At 41.7% G+C, this 26,661-nt stretch overlaps 1 protein-coding gene across 1 annotated transcript in view; it reads right to left on the bottom strand.

The window, feature by feature from the left end:
* LOC120914001 (protein prune homolog 2-like) overlaps window positions 1-26,661 on the bottom strand; it is a 238,018-nt gene that overhangs the window by 1,776 nt on the left and 209,581 nt on the right. The window contains exons 7-8 of the mRNA XM_040324451.1: window positions 7,061-7,219; window positions 41-5,036 (exon numbers count right to left, since the gene is read on the bottom strand). Of these exons, the coding sequence (XP_040180385.1) occupies window positions 41-5,036; window positions 7,061-7,219 (5,155 nt within the window). The remainder of the gene's footprint in view (window positions 1-40; window positions 5,037-7,060; window positions 7,220-26,661) is intronic.

Genomic DNA, 26,661 nt, shown 5'->3' with positions numbered 1-26,661 from the left:
CAGCTTAATATTTAGAAATGACAACGGTTAATGTTCTTACCATTATGCAGTCCAATGTTGCCACCTGGAGGAGAACTTGGGTTATTCAGAATCCTTTCTGTGAATCCAGCATCTTTCCCAGCTCCTTTGCTATTTAGAAGTGGATATAGATGTGCATCCTCTTCTTTTGCCTGTGTACCTCTTATCTGGTTAAGATCTTCTGCCTCCTCACTATGACTTATTGGAGCTGCATGGTCTGCAAACGTTATATTTGATGTCTCTGGCCTTATTAAATATTCATTCTCTCCAGGTGATGGACTTTGGCCTCTATTGATTAAGTCAACATTATGTTTAAAAAAAAACACAGAGTTCGCAGTATCAGTGTTTACATTGCTATTATGTTCATGATCAATGAAGTCCAACTCCAAGACATTACTAGCAGATGTATGCAATGTATTTGAAGGTTCCTGTTCCTGAGAATCATATTGACTCACATTTGTACTGTCGGGCTGAGTTGCTGTTCTTGGGAAGTAGTCTGTCCATATGTTTGACTGCTGCCTGTAGATTTGACCGTTTTCATACTCTTTACAGAGATCTGGGCTATTAGAAGCCTGGGAACTGTTCTCACAACTATTTAACACATCAGGACTGTCTTTTAAAGATACGTTATTGCAATTTGTTTCTGCCATGTTCCAAAGGTCTGGATCCACGCAAAAAAAAGGAGAAGATTCCAGGTTGTGGTCATCTAAGATATCAGGCATAAAGTCGGAGTGCAAGGAACTTGTAGAGTGTAATCGTTCACAATGCTCAAAGCTACTTATTATACTATTGTGTTCAAGCTCACCAATGGACAACAAGTCATCGTCCTGTAGACCACAGTTTATATTGCTTATTTCTGTAGTGTCAGATATGTTTATGGGGCTTGTTTTAGCATTTACATCTTTGTAACCAGGCAGTGTGTATAAATCACCTTGCTCATTTACAATATGAGTTTGGTTGTTTTTACAAATATTTGGAAAATTGCTTTGAACTTGCGTCATCAAATCTGTTTCTTTAACGTGTTGGACAACATGTATATCTATTTCTCCTCTGTTTAATTTAGGGTTAAAGTTATCTTCAGAGTCAGACGGAGACATATAGCTAACATCTGTATTTCTTGTCCAGATATTTTCCTTTTCCTTTGAAGGATCCTCAAAGCAATGATGAGGTGAAGGATAATCTCCACTAAATGATGCCAAGGGGACTATATCTGCACACTTGCAATTTCTTGTAGGCCAATGGCTTTGTTCAATTTGTGACAGTGTATTGCTTTGTGATTCTAAGGAGGAATATTCTAATATTTCATTTCCTTGCTGTTCAGAATTCTTGTAGTCGGGTAATAATGTTTGTAATGATATTGCATTCCTGTCATTAGGATCTACAGCATAGCAATCCACTAGATTGTTATAATATAGAGTAGATTCAGTTACATCAAGATCTGCATTGCTCTGTTCTGTTTTGTACTCCACAGAAGAAAAGTTGTGGACACAACCTAGCTGCTCTTCTAATGTTTGGTCTTCTATGCCTGGAGTAGTTGAATTTGACTCATTGTTCTCAAATAACGTTGATCCTGTAGAATCCAAATCCAATAGTTGCTTCTCAAAACAGTTTTTAGTATATTTCTCTAATGAACTGGAATGATCTAGAACTTCATTTGACTCAGGGCTAGAAGTTGAAGACTCAGAATCTTCACATACCCGAGTATTCCAAATATCTAGATTCATTGGAACTTTGTTAATAGTGTTCAGTGGGATCATCTGGGCATTAACATTATCACCTGTATCTGAATTAGATTTCAAGAAGCTGTAGAGTTGCACATTATTTTTTGAAACCGGAAGATATCCATTTTTACTTGCACACGTTGTCTCATCATATGTAGTGTTACAGCCATCGGCCGCTGGCTCTGGGCTTGTTGAACTGGAAAGTGAAGAGCCACTTAGATTGTTTTCGTTATAACAAGCATTCAGTTTTAGTTCTTCAGATGTATTGATATTAACTACCTCTGGACTTAAATCTGAATCAGTTTCAGCAGATCCTGAGATGCTTTGAGGACTATTTATTATATCATCTTGGCAAACAGCACCTTCAACAGTAAGGCTTGAAGGGTTGAAATTATTTTCTTTAATCTCAATCTTCTTGCTAACAGATTCCTTTTCAGTGAGTGAAAGTTTTTCTGAAAATGAGGGCTTTTGCAACTTATAAGTCTCTGGGCATGAGTTTTGAGTTAAATTCTCAGGATTGTCGTTACTGGCCTGAAATCTAGTGTCATTGACAGGTGACAAATGGATAACTGAATCTGAATTTTTGTTTAAGGCCTCGTGGCCTTCTTTTATACTTGAAATCGAATTATTAAGCAGATTAACATTTGGTAAATAACTTAAGCTAGAATTTTCCAATTCATCTGGAGTGTTTAAAGAAGAAGATTCTGTGTCATACTGCAAATCCCAAGCATCTTCATATTCACGATTAATGTTAACATCAAAGTTTTCATCTTCTTGTGTGTGAAACATGAGCTGACGGGCGCCTGTGGTTTCATTCTGTGTTTCAGACACTTTTAATACCTTCTGTGGTATAGTAGAACAACCCAGTTGGATAGCTGGTGGCTTTACAGACTCAAGGTCATTAAGGAGATCAGTGTTTAAACTGCTATGTTTATGAACTTTTGGATGAGGCTCATGCTTTCCTAACAAAGTATTATCTGATAAATTATTTGGCGATGAATCTTTTGAGGTACATGGCAACAAAGAGCTCTGAAAATCACTCTGAATAATATCAAAAGGACTTGAACAATTACTTTCAACAGAAAACTGAAATATACTATCATTGCTTGCTTTGGGTGAACATTCCAACCTGTCATCAATCTCATTAGATACATGTATTCTATTTAGTACCTTTTTTTTTCCATTATTGCGTTCAGAGCCAATGTCTTGCAACAGGCAAATTTTCTGGTTGTTCATTGTGTCGTTTTCTTGCATTTCGACAACAGCTTCACTTGTTTTCTCAGTTGTTATGCAAAAGCCAGGTGATTCTCTACCTTCATTCATATCACTACTTGCAGAATTTGGAGCACTTGTATTATTTAATATGGTTTCCTCAGTGTAAGCAGCAGGTAAGAAATTTTGAGTTTGCTCAGGTGCATTTTGCTCTTGCCACAGGTTTTCATGCAAATCATCATCATAAAGAGGTGATGAAATTGAGTCAGATGTGGAGTAGTTGGTGTCTGGAGGAGAAACTATGCAATCCTTACTTGTAGTAGGAGATGTAAAATCAATACATCGATAAGACAAAAAGGGGTCTTCCCAGGCAATATGGTCATCTATAGCACTTGGCTCTTGATTACTGTCATATAAATCCCAGCCACAAAGATTTCTGTGTATGTGTTTTAAATCAGTAGTTCCTTCTATATCCGATTCAAAGACATTGCATTTTGAGCTTATTACTAAATTAGGAATTCCATTTGCCTTTTTGGAATGTTTGTTTTCTTCTTGCATATCTTGACCCATTTTAGTTTCCACGACAATGGGAGTATTTTCAGAATACTGGTCACTCTCTGTATCACCTACTTCATTAATTTCTGTAAAATATTTCCTATGTTTTATGCCATGCAATGCGCTCCAAGAATTATCTGGTTCGTTGTTACACTGTACAAGTTTATCTGAGGAATCACACCATGGATCTGACCCGCTATGTAATGGTTTGTTTGCTTTCCATACATCAGAATAAGGTCTGTTTTCTTGCATAGTGTTTTTATCATGATTGCCTCTGTTATTTTGCCTGTAACTGGATGGTCCCATTAGTTGAAATGAATCAACTAAGTTTCTACTTTCATTATTGTCCTTTGGCTTTTGGTCTTTCCACGAGCCTGGGCTTTGAAATACAGACTCCTGTTCACTTGAACTCCATGTGTCATTCAACAGGGCATCTGGGTCCTCTCCATTCCTCCAGTACCCATATTTAACCTGAGATATGTCTGAAGATCCTAGTTTGTTTATATTTTCTATGACATCATCTGAGAAAAAGGTGGGTGGCCCATTGTCCAGTGGAGAACTTTCAACTAAACTGTTCATTGGTGTTGGGGGAACTTTAACTTCTGCATGTCCAAGGACCTCAGAAGATAAAGTGGCATCATATTCAGCCAGATCACTAATACTTGGATTTTTATCACATAAGTCCTCATGGTTCTCAGGACTATGCATGAAGTTGTCATCAAATTCTACTAAACTTATATTTTCTACTTCCGCTAATGAAACATTAGCAACTTTTGGTTGCAATAATGAGGTTGAACAGTTAGCCATATTTTCTCTGTAGAACCGCAATTCATTATGTTCTTTCTGAGCAACAGCTTGATGTCCTTCTGAGGAATCACTCTGAAAGAAAAAATCATCAGCCATTGAATAGTCAGCAGAATGTGATGAAGATTCAGAATGGATGTTTGGAGCTAGATCAAAGCTAAATAGATCAATGTTATCACTGTTTCTGGATGTAGGTGTTTCTTCTTCAATGATGACACATTCTGGGATAGGCCCATAAGAATCAATGCCTGCAGAAAAATTATGATGAGAACCAGCAGCTTCAGCAACTGGACTGTCATCACTAAGAAAAACAGAGCTCTCTTTAGATGAACGGCTGCTTCTTATTGTAGCAAGGCCACTGTCTGGGCTTACAAGATCTATGTTGACATCTACCTGGACTTGTGCAGATCCATTTGCCTCCTGCTGATTATCTGGAAAATTCACAGGATTTTGAGGAGGGTCTACATCAGAGCCATATAATTCCATAATACCAGATGAACCCTGAGACAATGGAGCACTCCCTGCAACAGCCTCTGTAGAGGAAGTACGGCTATTGGGAACCATGCCTATACGCCTTCTGTTGATGGCATCTTTGATGATTGCTGCAATTTGATCACAGGTCACCAATGGGCTTTCTTGATGGTAAACAAAAAACTGATCCCACCCATTGTCTGATGGCTGGAGATCAAGAAAGGGATTCTGACATTCTTCCAATTCACAGCAAACCTGTAAAATATACATAAAGTTAGTTACTTAACGTGTACTTTTTTCCATTCACATATTATACTTTAAAATCTAAATGGTCATCAAAAAAAAAAAAAACTATTTGAATAGATCAGATGACTTGTTATCTTAACTACACCAATTTTAGACTTCCTCTAGAAGCTGCTAGTTCCCTGAGTTTGATAATCTTTTGGTTTTATTACCTAGTGCGTCACTATAAGGCCTAGTACACACGAGAGGATTTATCCGCGGATACGGTCCACCGGACCGTTTCCGCGGATAAATCCTCTCGAGGATTTCCGCGGATTTGGATCCGATGGAGTGTACTCACTATCGGATCGAAATCCGTGCCGAAATCCCATCGCGATGACGTGTCGCGCCGTCGCCGCGATGATGACGTGTGCGACGCTGTCATATAAGGAATTCCACGAATGCGTCAAATCATTACGACGCATGCGGGGGATCCATTCGGACGGATTGATCCGGTGAGTCTGTACAGACCAGCGGATCAATCCGTTGGGATGGATTCAAGCGGATAGGTTTTAAAGCATGTCTTCAAATTTTTATCCGCTTGAAATCCATCCCAGGGGATAAAAATCCGCGGAAACAGATCTGCTGGATTGTACACACCAGGGGATCTATCCGCTGGAGCCGGTCCGCGGATCAATTCCAGCGGATGGATCCTCTCGTGTGTACGGGGCCTAAGATATTAACTATATATGTGAAAGAGATCTTAATGTAAAAAATCTTATGAACATGTGTTACTTTATTAAAGCCTGTTCTAACTGTTAAGGGGCGTGGCTTGCCGTGACAGGTTACTGATCGCTATTCCCAATGACAGGGAACAGACGATCAGTGACATGTCACTAGGAAGAACGGGGAGATGTTGCGTTTACACTAACATCTACCTGTTCTTCAGCTCTGTGACCACACGGCCGGCAAATTAAAGGGGACATATATATCCGCCAATTTGCCCAGCCGTGCCATTCTGTTGACGTACATAGGCATGCAACGGTCCTTAAGTGGTTAAAGCAGTTGTAAAGGTAGAAGTTTTTTTTATCTTATTGCATTCTATGCATTAAGATAAAAAGCCTTCTGTGTGTAGCAGCCTCCCCAGCACCTCTCTCTCCAGCGATGTCCATGAATGTCTAAGCCATCCGGGACACTCCTCCTGATTGGCTGAGACACAGCAGCGGCGCCATTGGCCCACGTGGCTGTCAATCAATTTCAGTCAGGCAATCAGGGGAGCTGGTGGGGCCCAGCCGGGGCTCCATGTCTGAATGGACACACAGAGCTATGATTTGGTTTGGGTGCCCCCATAGGAAGCTGCTCGGTGTGGGCACTCGATAGGAGGGGTGGGCCAGGAGCAGCAAAGAGGGATCCGAGAAGAGGAGGATCTGGGCTGCTCTGTGCAAAACCAACTGCACAGAGGAGGTAAGTATAACATGTTCATTATTTAAAAAAAAAACATGACTTTACAATCACTTTAATTCTCTCCACCCCCTAGGGCAGGGGTCTCATACTTCCCCAGCTGTTGTGAAACTACAAGTCTCATCATGCTTCTGCCTGTGGGAGTCATGATTATAACTGTCAGCCTTGCAATGCCTCATAGGACTTGTAGTTTTGCAACAGCTGAAGGGTCGCCAGTTTGAGACCCTTGCCCTAGGGGGTTCACAACATTGGCTTGAGTGTGCATTGGGCCATATGTCACACCTCTAGACATAGATCTCCTCGCCAAATTGAGCCAGGTCACAATTTCCTCAACTGAATCAGCCAATATTTTACTATATATCTGTGTTATACAACAAAGTTATATACCCTGAGTCAAGAGAAAGGAAAATATTGACTTTTATGACCGATTCTGTTTATACATTACTGATCAATACACCCTCTATCAGCAAAGCTTGATTGTTTCCACTTCCTTTCACACCTTCCTTTACGATCTGACTTTGTATATACATTTAAAAAAAATCTAAAATAAAGAAATAAAAAATAAAAATGCAAAATAGGATTTAAAAATAACTTACTTGACTACATAGTTCGGGATTGTCTGAATAGACTGCAATTTGTTGTCTTGATGACTGTTCTCCACATGTGTAGCTGGCCAAAAGGATAAGTATATCAATTTCATATTTATCAAGAAATACTTTCAGATCACCAATGATGTTCCTGTAGCTCATTAAGTCCTGGTAACAATGAAAACAGAAGATAATGTATTAAATGTATGTAAATAATGTTCTCACACAAGGTGATTTCTAGCCCCAGGAAAGCCAGGTAGCTACTTAGAGTGAGTGCTACACTGAGTCAGCCATATATTTCAGTTTTTTTTTTTTTTGTAGCACCGTTGGCTGATCATTTAAACATTACTGCTATACAAGAGTCCCTGCAGGGCCATGATACACACCACCCATGGCTGCACAGGGACTCCCATAGCATAATACCAGCATGCATAGGCGTGCCCAGCGGGGTGTGCCAGGTGTGCCCAGGCACACCCTAATCATCCATGTGCTCTTGTTTTGTGCTAACTCAGACTGCCAGCAACATGTCCCTATAACTCAGTCACCAACACTGCCAGTGCCTGGGGTCGGGTCTGGCCAGCAAAAACAGCTGTGTGCTGCCGCTGCGAGTGGGAGGAATGAGCACGGAGGGAACTAGGAATACAATACATATTGGCCTAAACTGAGGAAAAAAAAATTTTTTTAATATTTTTTGGGGGGATTTTTTTTATAGTAAAAAGGAAAAAATATTGCTTTTTTTCCAAATTGTCGCAGTTGTTTTTTTTAAAGCGCAAAAAATAAAAACCTCAGAGGTAATCAAAAACCACCAAAAGAAGGGTGGTATTTGTGGGGGGGAAAAGGACGTACATTTTGTTTGGGAGCCACGTCGCACGACCGCACAATAGTCAGTTAAAGCGATGCAGTGCCGAACCACAAAAAGCGCTCTGGTCTATTTCATATGTTTTATTAACTCAAATGTACCTTCTTTCGCTCTCCACCTCCACCAAATCTCCAAATTCCTTGCTGCTGCTGCTGCTTGAATCTGACTTCCAGTTAGAAGGTGGATACAATCATTCTCTGTGACCCCACTGTATATAGGGACATCTCTCTCATTTGCCCCTTTGATGTTTCAGCATTGACAATGGTAGTTTTATTTTTTAACACCTACATTTAACTTTTATACTTAATATGTAGATCGGGGATATGCAATTAGCGGACCTCCAGCTGTTGCAGAACTACAATTCCCATGAGGCATAGCAAGACTCTGACAGCCACAAGCATGACACCACTGTCAGAAGCATGATGGGACTTGTAGTTTTGCAACAGCTGGAGGTCCGCTAATTGCATATCCCTGATGTAGATAATAAGGTTAAAAAGTATTGTCAGGCAAGTTATCTATATGAATACATATAGGGCCAGATTCACAAAGGACTTACGACGGCGTATCTCCACGTACGCCGTCGTAAGTCCGAATGAGAGCCGTCGTATCTATGCGCCTGATTCTTAGGCCCCGTACACACGAGAGGATCGATCCGCTGAAATTTATCCGCGGACCTGTTTCAGCGGATAGATCCCCTGGTGTGTACGATCCAGCGGATATTTTTCCGCAGATTTTTTCCCCCGGGGATGGATTTCCAGCGGATCAAGATTTCTTAGCATGCTAAGAAATCTATCCGCTGGAATCCAGTCCAGCGGATTGATCCGCTGGTCTGTACAGACTCAGCGGATCAATCCGTCCGATTCCATCCCTCGCATGCGTCGTAATGATTCGACGCATGCGTGGAATTCCTTATATGACAGCGTCGCGCACGTTGCCGCGTCATCATCGCGGCGACGGCGCGACACGTCACCGCGGAGGGAATTCCGCGGGGATTTTGATCTCATGGTTAGTACAACCATGAGATCAAAATCCGCCAGAGGATTTATCCGCGGAAACGGTCCCCCGGACCGTTTCCGCGGATCGATCCTCTCGTGTGTACTAGGCCTTAGAATCAGTTACGCATACATTTAGCCAAGATACGAGCGGCGTAAGTCTCCTATGCCATCGTATCTTGGGTGCATATTTACGCTGGCCGCAAGGGGCGCTTCCGTAGATTTACGCCTTGAATATGTAAATTAGGTAGATACGCCGATTCACAAACGTACTTGCGCCCGCTACGCCGTTTACGTTAGGCTTACGTCCGGCGTAAAGTTACCCCTGTTATATGAGGCGCAGCCAATGTAAAGTATGGACGTCAGCAAGTGTATCTTTTTACGTCGTTTACATAAGTCGTACGTGAATGGGGCTGTGCGTAGGTTACGTTCACGTCACAGGCAATGGGCCTGGCGTATCTTATGGAGTAAATTCGACGTGATACTGAGCATGCGCGCGCATGCGCCGTTTGTTAGGCGTGTCATTTATGTGGGGTCACGATTGATTTACATACAACACGCCCACCTCTTCCACATTTGAATTACGCGGGCTTACGCCGGCGCATTTACGCTACGCCGCCGCAACTTACGGAGCAAGTGCTTTTTGAATACTGCACTTGCCCGTCTAAGTTGCGGAGGCGTAGCGTAAATAGGATACGCTACGCCCGCACAAAGATACGCCAGGATACGTGAATCTGGCCCATAATTTCTACATATGTAGAAAAAACTTAAATGCTGGCTTCCGACCTATACATTGCAGCAATGCACGTTTTACTTCACTTTGCCACAACACATGTTAACACGTGCCTCTTTGCATGGTGCATTAGAGTGCCATTCATTTAAAACTGTCACCCCAACACATAAGCACAGTGGGTGGTCACACGCCTGCAGCGCAGCACACCGCAATGCACATAGTGTGCGTTGTGTGAAGAAAATGTTGCAAGGATGTTTTTTCTTCTGTTGCTGTTGGAATGAACTGCCTTACTGCAACACACAGTAATGCATAAAATACAGCACAATAACGCATGTTCAATAATGCACTTAAATTGAGTGGAAAGGTCTAGTAGAATGTGAACAAAACCTGTTATATTAGATGACCACTAGAGGTCAGAAAAGCCTTGTTGCAGCTTTAGATATATTAATTACTTCTGACAGATTAGATACAGCTTTGTCACATTTAGCCTCCTAGGATGTTCTTTGGTACATGAAACCTTTATGAAAATACAGTAGCAGTATTGAATGTGGAACTAGTGACTCATTTGCTGTGTTAGACCCCATACACACTATTAGATTTTCTGCCGATTTATGCCTTCAGATTTACCAAAACACATATAATATTAAGACCATATAAGACCAAAACCATATAATCAAACCTTAAAGCCCTGTACACATGGTCGGATATCTGATGGAATCTAATCCGATGGATTTTTTCGTCCGATATCCGATGAAGCTGACTTTCATCAGTCTTGCCTACACACCAGTCAAAAATCCGATTGTGCCAAAACGCGGTGACGTACAACACTACGACGAACCAAAATAAATGAAGTTCAATGCTTCTGAGCATGCGTTGACTTGATTCTGAGTAGGCATGGATTTTTGTCCGATGGATTTCCACACAGACGATCGTATTTTTCTATTGTTTTTTTATCCATAGGAAAAATTTAAAACATGTTCTATTTTTTTCCACCGATGGAAAAAAAAACAATGGGGCCCACACACGATCGGTTTGTCCGATGAAAACAGTCCATCGGTCTGTTTTCATCGGACAAACCAATCGTGTGTACGTGGCTTAAGAGTTTCAATTTGTATGCAATCAGACAGGCCCTTGCACTACATGTTTTTCGTAAATCTGAAGACATAAATCTGCAGAAAATCTAATAGTGTGTATGGGGCCTTATTCATTTGTAAAATTTTGATCCTGACAGATTTTCAATTTTTCGGAATTTCTTTACTGATTTTCTTTATAGGTCCAAAAACCAAATCGTATTGTAGATAGATTTTTACAGTTCTTTGAAAAATTGGGGAAAAAATTGGTGTAAGCTGTTTTTAATAAAGAAAACACTGTAGAAATTACTTTTGTTCTTAAAGTTTGTTTTCTCTGCATCTTTTCAGATTTTTTAAACATGTGTTATATGCCTTGAAATTCCAACTCTTTCAAACTTTCAAAAGATGAAATTTAGCAGCGAGTCAGAATTAAAGTACACAGCTTGCACCCTACATCATCTGCTGGAACGGCCATACTGCAGCTACACACTTGGCCTAAATTTGGAGTGCCTTAAAGGATAAGTTCACCTTTGGGAACATGTTACTTATTTCTAGTCCTGCAGCTTTTCCTTGTGACAGGGGGCCAGGGATCTTCTCTCCGCACCTGTTGTCACAATTTGAAAAGGGTGTGGCAGTGTGGGGCTCCGCCCACATAGCTGCGTCATTCATTCACAGAGTTCTGTGAATGAATGTACTACAAGTACCAACAGTCTTTGTGGTTGTCGGCTTGTAGTTCTCAATAAAGCTCTCTAGGCGGTTCATTGTTCATTCCTGTCAGTGTGTAACTGCCTATCTGTATGAGGTACCAGCAGACAGCTTACACAGGCAGTCTGCAGGAGCCCTGCACTGTACTAACAATCTGCTGATCTTGGGTGAAATGCTTTCCAGGCTCCTACAAAAAAAAAAACTTACATGCACGTTTCTACCTAAAAAAAAAAATTGGAAAACTTAATCTCTAGATTTTAGATCATTGAGTCAGTATCTGATCAAATGTGTCTTATTGCCTTGATGCTTTTGGATTACTTTTTTGGTATTGCGGACTAAGATAAACGCTTAGTCCTGGTGCTCCAGCTGACAGAAGATGGGCAAACTGCCTGGCAGAGACCTGAAGGAGACCCGCACCACATCAACATGGGGAAACCAAATCGGAGCTGATCCTCATCCCGCTCGAGATCCCAGTAAAACTTGGGTGCACAATAGAGCCGACGAAATCCAGAGAAGCAGCAGGATCCCTCCATGATTGCGGCCTACCCGCTAAGATTGCCACCTGTTAAAGCGGTGGTTCACCCTCCATAACAACTTTTTAGCATAAAATGAGGCATAGTAGCGCGAGCTACAGTATGCCTGTCTTTATTTTTTTATCCCCGTACTCACTGTGCACTCGTAGAGACAAGATTACGACTCCCCGCGGGGAATGGGCGTTCCTATGGAGAGGGAAGGTGATTGACGGCCGGCTCTGGCACGTCACGCTCCCCGAAGACAGTCGGAACAGGTCTCGGCTCTTCACGGCGCTATACGGCGCCTGCGCACAGACTATGCGCAGGCGCCGTGAAGCGCCAAGTCCTATTTCGGCTATTTCCGGAGAAGCGTGACGTGCCAGAGCCAGCCGTCAATCACCTTCTCTCTCCATAAGAACGCCCATTCCCCGCTGGGAGTCGTAATCTTGTCTCTACGATTGCACAGTGAGTACGGGGATAAAAAAATAAAGACAGGCATACTGTAGCTCGCGCTACTATGCCTCATTTTATGCTAGAGGAAATTTTTTTATTTTTATTTTTTTATTAATAGGGTGAACCCCCGCTTTAAGGATTCACCCGGACAGTTCAGGTTTGGAATCATGCGTCCGGGTTTCAGATAGTCTGAAACATTATTCAGACTGAACTAAGTCTCCCCCTCCCCCTTTCTCTCTCCTGCCTCTAAGTAAGTTTGCTAAGTTAAATCAGGGTTCTCAGAGCACTCATTACATCAGAGCTCCCCTTTACACCAGAGGCCACAGTGCTCCCCTTTACATCAGAGTCCTCGCCGTACACCAGAGTATCCCTTATGTTAGACTCCCCAGAGTTCACCCTTACATCAGAGTCTGCAGAGTTCCCCCTTACAGTAAAAGGGAACTTTGTGGACTCTGATGTAAAGGGGAAGTCTGTGGACTCTGATGTAAGGGGATCTTGTGATTAACTTCATATAATTAGAAATGTTATTTAATAGCAACATCTATGCATAGTTTATGCATACTATGAAAAAAAATTGCTGTGCGATGCTGAAGTGTTCAGGTTTGGCTTGAAGAAAAGGTGGCAACCCTACTACCCGCCTACTCCACAAACTACAGCAACGGAGCTCAGTACACATCAGCCACCACAGCAGACCCAAGACTGGGTAAGAGACTCTGCTTCCTCACCAGCGCACACACAGCAATCGCAATCCTCTCTCAGCCTAAATGACCTGCATGCAGTTGCTACTGACATAAAAGAAAGCCTCACATCAGCTTTCTCAGCAGCCATAGCAGATCTCCGCCATGATATACAGGATATAGCAGAGTACAAGAGGTTGAAGTGTCTGCAGCCCAAAATGAGGCACAAACAGATCAGCTTCGAACCTCTCAAGATACATATACCCTACAATTAAGGGATATACAAAGACACATGGAAGACTTATGCCCTGTACACACGATCGGTCCATCCGATGAGAACGGACCGATGGACCGTTTTCATCAGTTAACTGACTGATGGTCCGTCACGCCTACACACCATCGGTTAAAAAAACGATCGTGTCAGAATGCGGTGACGTAAAACACAACGACGTGCTGAAAAAAACGAAGTTCAATGCTTTCAAGCATGCGTCGACTTGATTCTGAGCATGCGTGGATTTTTAACCGATGCTTGTGCCTACTAGCGATCGTTTTTTTCCCATCGGTTAGGAATCCATCGGTTAAATGTAAAACAAGTTGGGTAAATAACCGATGGCGCCCACACATGATCGGTTTGGACCGATGAAAACGGTCCATCAGACCATTCTCATCCTTTTAACCGATCGCGTGTACGCGGCATTAGACAACAGTGGACACAGGAATAATCTGTGGTTCCGTGGTGTCCCAGAGTCGATCGAATATGATCAAATACAGCATACCGTAACAGCCATCTTTACCAATCTCCTGGACAGACCAGCCACAGAATGTATTGAGTTGGAAAGAATACACCGTGCATTACGTCCAAAAGGGAGAGACACAGATCCACCAAGAGACATAATCTGCTGCCTAACCAGTTTCCACATTAAGAGATACTGAGAAAAGCGTGCAACAGAATACATATAGACGTTCTGTGGACAAGAGGGATTCACTACAGGTAAAAAATGTCTTCTGCTTCTCGGCATCCACAGCTGGCAGAACAGCTCTACTAAAAGTCCCAGAAGACCTTCAATTCTGTGATCGCCTAGGCATTCCTATGGTCCAAATTCCTAAATGGTATGCAGAATTCTGTTCCCCCTCTTTCATTGGAGAACACCACAGAGAAGATAGAATGGAAACACAGACCTTCCGTTACAGAGCCCCCAGAACACCAGGACCAGATGCACTTCATCAGAATGTCCAAAGATCCCTACAGGGCCCAAGCCCCACCACTTTGCCTGCCCATAGGAGGCCCAGACAAGAAACATAAGCTAACTTACATTCATAACATCCTGGACTACAGCTACATACTATACATAAATACACCAATATACACTTGAATAATCTGTTTGCTTCATAGTTTCTTTGGACTCTGCAAGGTTGATTTGATGATCGCAATCATCCAAATAATTTAATTAACATTAGCTGTAATAGAACTAGTTTAAAGAACTAGAAAAAGTTTATGTTCATGTTTCCCTTGTTCTCATGCCACCATATGTTTTCTTGTACCGAAATGTCAATAAGAACAACAAGATTTAAAGTTGAAACATAGTTAAGAAATCTATTCACTAAACGGAAATGGGGTCCATAGTTCACAACCCATAATCCAGAAACTTACCAGAGACTTTTTCACAAATACACAATCCAAAAATTCTCTATAAATACCACTTTTATTACATCCTCTACCAGGCCTTGGTTCTCATTGTGAGTCCAAACTAGGGTAGACCACCCCACAGCAGATAGCCTCCTAAAAAGACATAAACAATACATTGTGAACTTTCTCCTTTCTGCTGACTCCCCCGGTTAATAACCCTACCCTAATCCCAGTTTAGGCAAGTTAGCAGGTTCTTCCTTGCCTCCCGGGTATACCCTACCTTTTCCCCAATCCCCCCTATACACACTAGATCAACCACTCTACAAAGAACTACAATACAAGTATCCTCTTCTCTAGGGTGAATCTCACCCCTAAACACCCCTTTACTCATACAACTAAACACCTAAATATAATTTATGCTCCTCTTTACTACCTATTCCACAACTTCCCCCTAACACCCTAACAACATAATCAATCAACATGTCTCAAAGAAAACAAGACTTCAAAATTCTGAAGCTGGTATCAATCAATGCCCAAGGTCTTAATATACCAAAAAAAAGATCACAATTATTGACTCCAATGAAGAAACAAAAAGCAGACATTGTACTGGTTCAAAAGACATATTTTAGAACTAATCTAAATCTAAATTGACCAATCATTTCTTCCCTACGGTCTACCATGCAACCAAGTGCCAAACAAAAACCAAAGGGGTATCAATACTCATCGCAAAACATAACAGACAGTCTTGTGAATATTGAAGGGAGATACCTTTTTTTTTAAAGGTAATCTATATAACAAATCTATCACAATAGCAAACATATACTGTCCAAATACAAAACAAACCTCATTCTTAAATTCTTTATCATCACAACTCTCCACCTTCAAAATGGGGATGCTGATTATGGAAGGGGACATGAATATTCAACTTCGGCCTACATTACATACATCCAACGGTATTACTTGCATTCCTTATCAAGCCCTGAAAAAAATTAACCTCTTCATACAAGAACTCCAGATCCACAATACATGGTGTACCTTAAATCCAAACACCCGTTACTACACCTACTTCTCTGTCCTACATAACAAATATTCTAGACTTGACTATTTCTTTCTTTCACAAACAGACCTACATAGACTGACCAATTTCACCATAGAGCCAGCAATTCTCTCGGACCACAATCCAATTACAATGACCCTGACTATACCAACTCAAGAAAAATACTCCAAAATGTGGTGCCTGGACGCTTCACTACTCACAGATCAAAATCTGACCAAAAAGTTTACCTCATGCCTACAAACATATTTCAAAGAGAATATTGACCCTGCACTATCTCCAATCTCAATTTAGGAAGCACACAAATGTGTAATAAGAGGAGAACTCATTGTAGCAGCTGCACACAGGAAAAAAGATTATCAAGCACAAATCGATAAAATCATAACACAAATCCAGTCATTAGAAGCAGCACATAAACAATCACAGGCTGAACAGACACTTCTGGAACTCACACAAGCTAGGAAAGAACTATTGGTAAATCTGGAAAGAAATATTAAACGCAAATTCACACATACAAAAAAATTGTTCTATGAACAAGGAAACAAAAGTGGAAAGCTACCAGCAAGAGCTCTTCAAGCCAAACAAGCTAAATCCACGATTCAACACATAAAAACCCCAGATGGCAGTCTCTCATATTCTAATAAAGATATTGCTTCTCAGTTTGTCCAATACTATACAAATCTTTATGAACTTCACCCTGAAGTCTCCTCACCAAAAGAACAAATCGCCAGTCAGACAGTAATAACAACTTCCTCTAAAAAAACATAGCCCAAAAACACTGCCCTAGACAGTACTGTACTAGACTTAAACATACTAGATCGCCCAATTTCCATAGAAGATCGTAACAGTAATTTGAAACAATTAAAAACAGGAAAAAGCCAAGGCCAGGTGGCTTATCTGCAGTCTATTATAAAAACTTTTTTAGACACCCTCTCCACCCGATTTTTGAGAACTTTTAACTCCCTAGCATCCAACCCCAATGGCCTACAAGGTACACTAGAAGCACATGTCTGCATTATCCCTAAAGAAGATAATCAAAACTAATCAGAAGGGATTCTTTCTCTCTTTGGATGCGTAGAAAGCATTTGATCCCTTCCACACTCCTTATACCACAAATCCCTGGCTCTACATCTTGTAAACGCAGCTAAAATATGCATTCTACTGAAATGGAACTCTTCTACCCCACCAACAATTTCAGATTGGATTTACTATGTTCATCAAACAGCTGAAATGGAAGAGTTGATACATATAATGAGATACAACCCTTCCAAATTCAGTAAAACCTAGGCATGTTGAATCCACTACTCAAACTCTTTACACAGAGACCACACTTCTTAGATAATCAAACAAGACTCATTGGATATATCTTTCTCTCTTCTATGACCCATCTCCACCCCACTAATAAGAACCTTATACCCCTTTATTGTGAAAAACACAATATTAATAGACCACTCGATATTAAAACATCTTTCGAAGATGAATTTAAGGAGTTAACATTCTAATGAAAGTACAATGAAATTTTAAGGTAATACAGTTTTTTCAAATAATTAGAAACAAATAATACATGAGTATGCTGTCTGGACATACCCACACTGTTTGTTTCCCCTGGGGTGCCCGGATGTGTTGGTAATATGTCCGCCATTACTAATATATTGTAGACCTAAAAATACATATTATTTGTTTGATATTGAAATGGTCCTTTTGTTATTGGGCACTAACTACATGTCAAGTTTAGCATATCTATATGTATACTATTATTGTTAGAAGCTTAAAAATGTTGCATCTGAATGCTTGTCATTTCTATTTTATTTCTTGCTTTGAAACCTTTTCAATAAACAATTTGGAAAAAAAACGACCAAAAAACCAAATGTCTTAAACACGTCTGGCCTTGTGGCACTACCACACGCCAACAACCATGTCCCATTCAAAGTCACTTAAATCCCCTTACTTCCCCATTCTGATGCTCGGTTTGAATTTCAGAAAGTCGTCTTTTAGATGCCTGTGATTGGCTGATTAGCAATTTGCATTGCCAGCCAATTGAACAGGTGCAACCAATAAAGTGGCCAGTGAGTGTACATATTGCAGCTTACAAATCCTTAGATTTGGTGGCTGCATTTGTTTTCTTGTATTTTCACCTAGTGATCTGCCCAGTAACATACTTCCTAATCCTAACATAGGGTGGCTCCTATATCTATGAAGTGAACAACAGAGACAACCTTGGACAGCAGCACTGTCTGGAAAGAGTAGCATTAGTTAGACTAGCAGATTTAAATAAACATTTAATTCAAAATTTAACAACACAGGGACATGACCTCAAACTAACTGGAGGGAAGTTTAAAACGAATAAGAACTTACATGAATTAATAAAAGCTAACAACTGTAAGCACAGTGTTAAATGGTTTGTTTCAACACTCTAATTTCCACCTTACAGAAAAAACAAGACCAGTGAGTTACATAAGGTAAATAGTTATTTATTTTTGCTAAATACAAAAAAATATTGATGACGCAACAATCCACCTCTGATGAAGTCACGTGATGTGACGCAACGCGTAAGGTTCCAGACGTGACCGGAAGTGACGTGATACCCTGACCGTCCAACCGGAAGTGCCTGTGTTTGGCGTTTTTTTATTCGTTTTTTCTGTAAGCAAGTTTTTACCTTCATTAAACCGTTTGAGTTTTTACCTATTTCACGATGAGAGCTTTCATTTCTTTACCCTACTCATGGTAATACTCATGGTCGTTGTGGTGAGCTGACCCTATCGTGCCTGGACCTGGATTGCTACTATACACAGAGGACGCCCCAGACTCAACTCCAGTGCCTTTGAGGAATTTGTTTATACGTATTATCTACTGGTTGGAGGTAAGCACTCTGTGAGCTCAATCCCTGTGAAGATCCATCCAGATTGTTGCATTGTCGTCCATGGGCAGGAGTTTCTTAAACAGTTGTTGCACTTAATTCATATTTTGGACTTGATTTATGGTTCACTGCAGAACTTTTTACACTTTTCCCTTTTTTTGTTAGTGATCTTACACACGTTGATCATTTCACTTTATAGATTGTGATTATATCAGTTTTGACTGTCTTATTGTTCACTTTTAGATTTTCAATTTGCGCTCATCACTTTATTTCCATACCCTTGTTTTGTTGTTAGCACATATTAGATTTGAGCAGCATTTTGATTTTTATACCAGTTATTCATTTTTTTCACTGTTGGCTAGCGCTTTAGTTTATTTATTTTTAATAATCCAGTTGGAATATTTAAAACAGGTCTCAAATACACAAATAAAAATGTTATACAGTAAAATGACTGATTTTTGGCTTTGCCAAATTTTTCTGAAGTTAGCTTAGGCTGCTTAACCACTTCCATACCAGGCACTTACGCACCTTCCTGCCCAAGCCAATTTTCAGCTTTTTGCGCTGTCGCAATTTGAATGACAATTGCGCGGTCATGCTAAACTGTACCCAAATGAAATTTTTATCATTTTGTTCCCACAAATAGAGCTTTCTTTTGGTGGTATTTGATCACCTCTGCGATTTTAATTTTGTGTGCAACAACTAAAAAAAAAAGACCAACATTTTTTGAAAAAAAAAAATTCTGTTAATTTTCTAGTAAATAAGTAAGTTGTCTTCTTCAATTTCGGGCACTGATATGGCGGCACTGATGGGCACCGATGAGGTGGCACTGATAGGCGGCACTGATGGGCACTCATAGGCGGCACTGATGGGCACTCATGGGCGCCACTTATGGGTGACACTGATGGGTACTTATGGGTGGCACAGATGGGCACTGATAGGTGGGCACTGAGCATAGATGGGCACTGAGAGGTGGCACTGATGGACACTGAGAGGTGGCACTGATGGACACTGAGGGGTGGCACTGATGGACCCTGAGAGATGGCACTGATGGCATTGCTGGGCATCACTTCAGTCAGTGCCCATGTTGCCAGTCAGTGCCCATTTGTGGGCACTGATTGGCATCTATTGTGTTCGATTTTCTTTTGCCTATTATTGCCTATTATTTCTCTATTGGGCACCGGGGGGCCTTCCCTGGCGAACCCCCCCTGTCAGGAGAGCTGCCGATCAGCTCTCCTCTACTCGCGTCTGTCAGACGCGAGTGAGGAAGAGCCAATCAACGGCTTTTCCTGTTTACATCATGATCAGCAGTGATTGGACATGGCTGATCACGTGGTAAAGAGCCTCTGCCGGAGGCTCCTTTACCGAGATCGGAGATGCAGGGTGTCAGACTGACACCCCGCATCACCGATCGCCACGCTTCACGCCCCCACGGGCGCGCGCCGGCATGTAATCCTGCAGGACGTCAATAGACGTCCAGTCAGGATTACAGAACCACTTCCCGGACGTCAATTTACTATTGACTGGGCGGGAAGTGGTTAAGCAAAATGTGCTTGAGAAAAAAAACAAGCAATATGATTGCCATGTCACTGCTGATATGGTCATCAATGGCTTTGTCTGACGTTATGTGATGTCAGAAGGGGGCGGTGTCACTGATTGATGTAGCCGGGTGGCCCTACCCCTTGAGTATATAATAAATGTCAAAGCGCAGAGCGGGCATATGGCTGGAGGCATCCCAGGAGGCAAAAGCATTTTTATTCTCTTATATTTTTCAGGTCGAGGGACACTATTTTTTTGTTTTTTAATACCCGATACTTATTCACATTAGAGGGGGTGGGATCTTAGGGCCCCCTTGTTGAGGGCATTTGGCCTGGTATGGTTAAGGAAGGGGGGTTGGTTGTTCCTTCACCTTTCCTGGCCTGCCAGGCTGCATGTTCGGATAAGGGTTTGGTATGGATTTTGGGGGGGACACCACACTTGTTTATTTTATTTTTGGCATTAAAATCCATACCGGACCCAAAGGTCAGAATGCACTGTGCAGTGGGTGTTCAGAAAACAGCCAAACAGGCAAATATTCGGCCCAAACTCATGCTTGGTCTGAACCATTCACCCGTTCCTACTCTCAAGTGTGTACCATGTTCCTGCTCCTGCAGCCTAATTCTGATCCCCCGTCTAATCGTGACAGTGGGCTGGGGATCTTTTCCAGGCACCTGCTGTCACAATTTGAAAAGAACGCGGCCGCAACATTCATTCACAGAGTTCTGTGAATAAATGAACTACAAGTACCGGCAGCCTTTGCAGCTGACAGCTTGTAGTTCTCAATGAACTACCAAGGAACTGGCATTTACTGAATGGTTTCTGTCATTCAGTAACTGCCTGCCCATTCGAGGTACGGGCAGACAGCTACACAGACAGTCGGCAGGAGCCTGAGATTGCACCCGTGATCTGCTGATGTGCATTTATTGTTTTGTTTTTTTTTGTTTTTAGAAAGGTGAACGTATCCTTTTAATTTTGCCTTTCTAACTGACTTCAATGCTTTTTGCTGAGCGACAAAACTTCTATTTTCACGTATAACTAGTTACAAATACATTTTGATGCAATCCACTTACTGATACAATCAAATTATTCATGTACATATAGGATCATAAACAAGTGGGAAAAAAAGCTTTAACTACTTCAGCTCCAGAGCCTAAAGAGCTTTAAAACAAAACAAGTTCATGGCTGAATGTGAGTTTGTATCTGTTTTGTTCAGCAGGCTCCCAGCTTTAATGTAAAAGTGATCCTGATGGCTGTATAGTCACCGTCTACTTTTATGGTACTCACGGCGTCACCCCCGATGAACTCTCCCCTCCATGGTTCCCAGACTGCCCTGGGAGTCTTGGGGCCCACCAACTGTGTTCAGAAAAGCAACTATTCAACCACAATCTATGCTTGATTAGCTGCAGTTAAGGGCAGTGGAGACAGTTGGGACCTTATAGATCCCTAAAGTCTCTAAAAAGTGGACCTATCACCTGCTCAATGTTATCACATAGGGGGCTTGTTATCTCTTTGTGACAGCAATAGCGTTAAATACAGAAAAAAAAAATTTAAGTAATTTTTTTTTTTATAGTAATAAAATAGATAACAATAGCAAAACAAAATTAAAAAGGCAAACCTGTCACCCCCGACACATCCACAAATGCAAATGCACGCATAGGGCACAAATGTGTATGTAACTTTGATTGTGCCATACATGTCATATATTGCTGTGAAGTGTTATTTATTGCTGCAGTAATCCTAGGTCCCTCATTTATGGTTTTCTCTAAACTGATGAGCTGTAAAGGCATTTAAAGTACCACCCATTGATAATTTGGGGTTTCATTTTATAGATGCTCACAGCTGTGTGTCCACTGTCCGTGAACACAGCTCACCCTGGCATCCAAAAATGCAAGTTAAAGCTCTATCACGCAAAGAAGCTATATCTGAACATGATCCAGAAATGCCACTGTCTTCTCTGGGACGAAGCTCATTTGAAATGGCCTGCTGCAAATTAGAAAACTGTTCAGTGGTCAGACAACTACAAATTTTACATATTTTGGCAATAATGGGCGCCATGTTTTCCGGTTTGTTATCAGTGTTCAGTTCAAAAGCCTGCATCACTGATGGTATGGGGGTAATGGGCAGCTTGCATATCTGGAAAGGCACCATTAATGCTGAAAGATATAATATTGTGCAGGTGTAAAGAAATTCAAATTATGTAAAGTAAGAATACTTTCACAAATATATATTTTAATTGTTTATTTGTATCCATTTACAAATGCAAAGTGAGTGAACAGCAGAACGTGTTTAACCACTTAAAGACCCCCTACCGACGATATAGGTCGGCAGAATGGTACGGCTGGGCACAATCACGTACCTGTACGTGTCTCTTTAAGGCCCAGCCGTGGGGTCGTGAGCACGCCGCCGCCGGCGTGCTCACGACCCGATCCGAAGCTACGTGAACCTGCGGACCCGATCGCCGCCGGTGTCCCGCGATCGGTCACAGGAGCTGAAGAACAGGGAGAGGTGAGTGTAAACACACCTTCCCCGTCCTTCATTGTGGCCGTGTCAGTGATCGTCTGTTCCCTGATATAGGGAAAGACGATCACTGACATCACACATCCAGCCCCGTCCCCCTACAGTTCAGTAGAAACACATATAAGGTCACACTTAACCCCTACAGTGCCTGTAGGGGTTAAGTGTGTACTTTTTTATAGCACTTTTCGCTGTGTAAATGACAATGGTCCCAAAAATGTGTCAAAATTGTCCGATGTGTCCTCCATAATGTCGCAGTCACGAAAAAAAACGATGATCGCCGCCATTAGTAGTAAAAAATAAATTATTAATAAAAATGCAATAAAACTATCCCCTATCTTGTAAACGCTATACATTTTGCGCAAACCAATCGATAAACGCTTATTGCGATTTTTTTTTACCAAAAATAGGTAATAGAATACGTATCGGCCTAAACTGAGGAAAAAAATTGTTTTTTTATATATTTTTGGGGGAAATTTATTATAGCAAAAAGTAAAAAATATAGATTTTTTTTCAAAATTGTCGCTCTATTTTTGTTTATAGCGCAAAAAATAAAAACCGCAGAGGTGATCAAATACCACCAAAAGAAAGCTCTATTTGCAGGAAGAAAAGGACGCCAATTTTGTTTGGGAGCCACGTTGCACGACCGTGCAATTGTCAGTTAAAGCGACGCAGTGCCGAATCGCAAAAAGGGGCAAGGTCCTTAACCTGCATAATGGTCCGGGTCTTAAGTGGTTAATAAAATCAAAAGGCTTCTACTGGGCAAAATTCATTAGAGGGGATTCTTCCATAGGTGGGAGACAAAGCTAAAAAAAAATTAAGATCAATTCACTTTATGCTGAGACTGTGTGCAGAAGGACACCATTTTGTTGTAGTTCTGGATGTGTTTGACGAGCCAGTACTAAATCTGACCAGCACCTGAAAACAGTGCGGTCGGTCGGTTGGGATAACAGATCAGGGCATTTGAGAAGTATCAATTTTATTTTGTTTCTGGTTCACTTCCGAGTACGTTGAGTGCCGGATCCCACCCCTGTGGTTCTTTCCATCAGCCTCTAAATCACTACTGTGCCCTGTTGTTTTATATATATATATATATATATATATATATATATATATATATATATATATATATATATATATATATATTGGCAGTGACAGACTAAATTTAACCGCTTAGCAACCGCCCACCGTAGATTCACTGTGTCCGGGCATCCGCTCTGCACCATATCACGTACCTGGTCCGTAATCTGCCAGTTCTGGGTCTGGGGCATGCACATGCACTGCCATTGACTCACTCCAGCTGTGATTGGACACATCGGAAGCCAATCAGCAGATCCGGCGGATGCGATGTCTTCCAGGACAAGCTGATCAGTTAGGTGTCCGTTATTTGTCCGTTAAGTGTCAGTTAGGTGTCCGATTTGTTCATCGCAATATCACAGTCCCGCTATAAATCGCTAATCGCTGCCATTACTAGTAAAAAAGGAAAAAATATATATATATATTTTTTTCTTTTTTACTATATATATATATATATACCCACCATAGTTTGTATATGCTGTAACTTTTTGCGCAAACCAATCAATATATACGTATTGGGATTTTTTTTTACCAAAAATATGTAGCAGAAAGCATATTGGCCTAAATTGATGAAGAAATGTGTTTTTTTTTATTTATTGGGAATGTTTTATAGCAGAAAGTAAAAAATATAATTTTTTTTTTTTTTTATTTGTCAGTCTTTTTTTATTTATAGCGCCAAACATTTAAACCGCAGAGGTGATCAAATACCACCAAAAGAGAGCTCTATTTGTGGTAAAACAAAGGACATACATTTTTTGGGGGGTACAGTGTTGCATGCCCGCACAATTGTCAGTTAAAGTAACGCAATGGCCTGGTCACTAAGAGGGGTAAACCTTGCAGACCTGAAGTGGTTAAAGTAGTAAAGTAGTAGTATGTAAAGCCAATCAAAAAAATCAGATATAATCCTTAAAGTGGTTGTAAACCCTCCCTCCTGACTTTTACCCATAGGTAAGCCTAGAATAAGGCTTACCTATAGGTAGTGTAAATATCTCCTAAACGTGTGCCATTTAGGAGCTATTTCACTTGAAGTACACCAATGATGTAATCGGCGTATGCGCTATGAAGAAACTGACCTCTGTGCCATTATTTCCCTAGCGTGTTATGATGGCTCCCGCATGCATGGGCGGGAGTGACGTGATGCGGCTCCGACCAGTCACAGAGCCGTGGCATTCACAGGGGGCGGTGTGGGCTTTATTTGCAGGTAAGTGTCACATAATGGACTAGTATGCATACTTGCAGCAAAAGAGGAAGTAAAACCTTTTAATTGACCTTTTAATTGCCCTATCAATGATTTGATTTAAATGCTATATGCAGATTTTGAAGAGAAGGGATGTGGGATCTGTGAACACTTCCCCTGTAAAACATTCAGTTTGATATAGAAATAAAAGGTAAACATTTTTGTGTGTGTGTGTGTGTGCATGTATATGTATATATATTATGGATCTTGCTTTGTGCACTGGTGCGCAGTCATGTTGGAACAGGAAGGGGCTATCCGCAAAGTGTTCCTACAAAGTCGGGAGCATAAAATTGTCCAAAATGTTTTGGTATGCTGACAACTTAAGTCGGAAGAAGACCCCCAGAGAGCTGAGAAGTCGGAAGAAGACCCCCGGAGCTGCCTAATAAACTACTTTAAAAACCTGTGTAGTGTTTTTTTATTGTCATTTTTTTCCACCAGGTGAATGGGTAGGGGTACGATGTACCCCATACTCATTCACATAGGGTGGGGGGCCAAGACTTGGGGCCTTATTAAAGGGGCTCCCAGATTCCGATAAGCCCCCCGCCCGCAGACCCCGACAAACAACAGCCAGGGTTGTTGGGAAGAGGCCCTTGTCCCCATCAACATGGTGGCAAGGTGCTTTGTGGTGGGGGGCGCCCTGCCCCAAAGCACCAACCCCCCCCCCATGTTGAGGGCCTGTGGCCTGGTACGGTGTAGGAGGGGGGTGCTCTCTTGCCGTCCTTCCTGACCTGCCAGGCTGCGTGCTCGGATAAGGGTCTGGTATGTATCCTGGGGGAACCCCCACGCCGTATTTTTTTTGGTGTGGGGGATTCCCCTTAAGATCCATACCAGACCGAAGGGCTTGGTATCATCCTGGGGGGAACCTAAAGCAAATTTTTTTTCATTTTCGTAGGGTTCCCCTTCAAAATTCTCCGCACACGAGTCGCCCCGCAAGTCAGATCATCTTGATCCGACTTCTGGTGCGACCTCTATTCAAATCAATGAGCTCCCATAGGGAACCATTGATTTTGAATAGAGAAAGAAACGCTGAACGAGGCTTAACACAGTGTTAAGCCTCGTTAAATCACGTTCTCCGGCGTCTGGCGTCTTTACAGCTCTAACGCTGGAGCTTCAGAACGCACTAGTCCTGTTTTTTTTTTTGCAGCTTAAAAACGGCTCAGCCATTTACAGCTCAAAAACGTCATGGTGGGCATGAGACCATAGGCTAACATGGAGAGACGTTTTTAAGCTGCAAAAAAACGCTCAGAAAAGTGGCTGTAAAAACATCCGTGGGCATGAGGCCTAAGGCCCCGTACACACAACCGAGTTTCTCGGCAGAATTCAGCCAGAAACTCGTCGGAGCTGGATTCTGCCGAGAAACTCGGTCGTGTGTACACTTTTCAGCGAGGAACCCGTCGAGGAACTCGTCGGGCCGAAAAGAGAACATGTTCTCTATTTCCTCGTTGTTCAATGAGGAAAGTCGGCCCGCCGAGCTCCTCGGCGGCTTCCACACTGAACTAGACGAGGAACTCGATGTGTTTGGCACGTCGAGTTCCTCGGACGTGTGTACGGGGCCTAAGAGTTTTCTACACTGGAACTAAGGGGCCAAGCCCAACCCCTGAAAAACAACCCCACACCATAATCCCCCCTCCACTAAATGATTTGGACCAGTGCACAAAGCAAGGTCCATAAAGCCAAGGAGGAGCGTTTGGGGTGGAGGAACTTGAT

Source organism: Rana temporaria, chromosome 1 (assembly GCF_905171775.1).
Source record: "Rana temporaria chromosome 1, aRanTem1.1, whole genome shotgun sequence".
NCBI classification, from domain to species: Eukaryota; Metazoa; Chordata; class Amphibia; order Anura; family Ranidae; genus Rana; species Rana temporaria.
The sequence above is the reverse complement of the archived record's forward strand: the minus strand, read 5'-3'. Positions and strand labels throughout refer to the sequence as shown.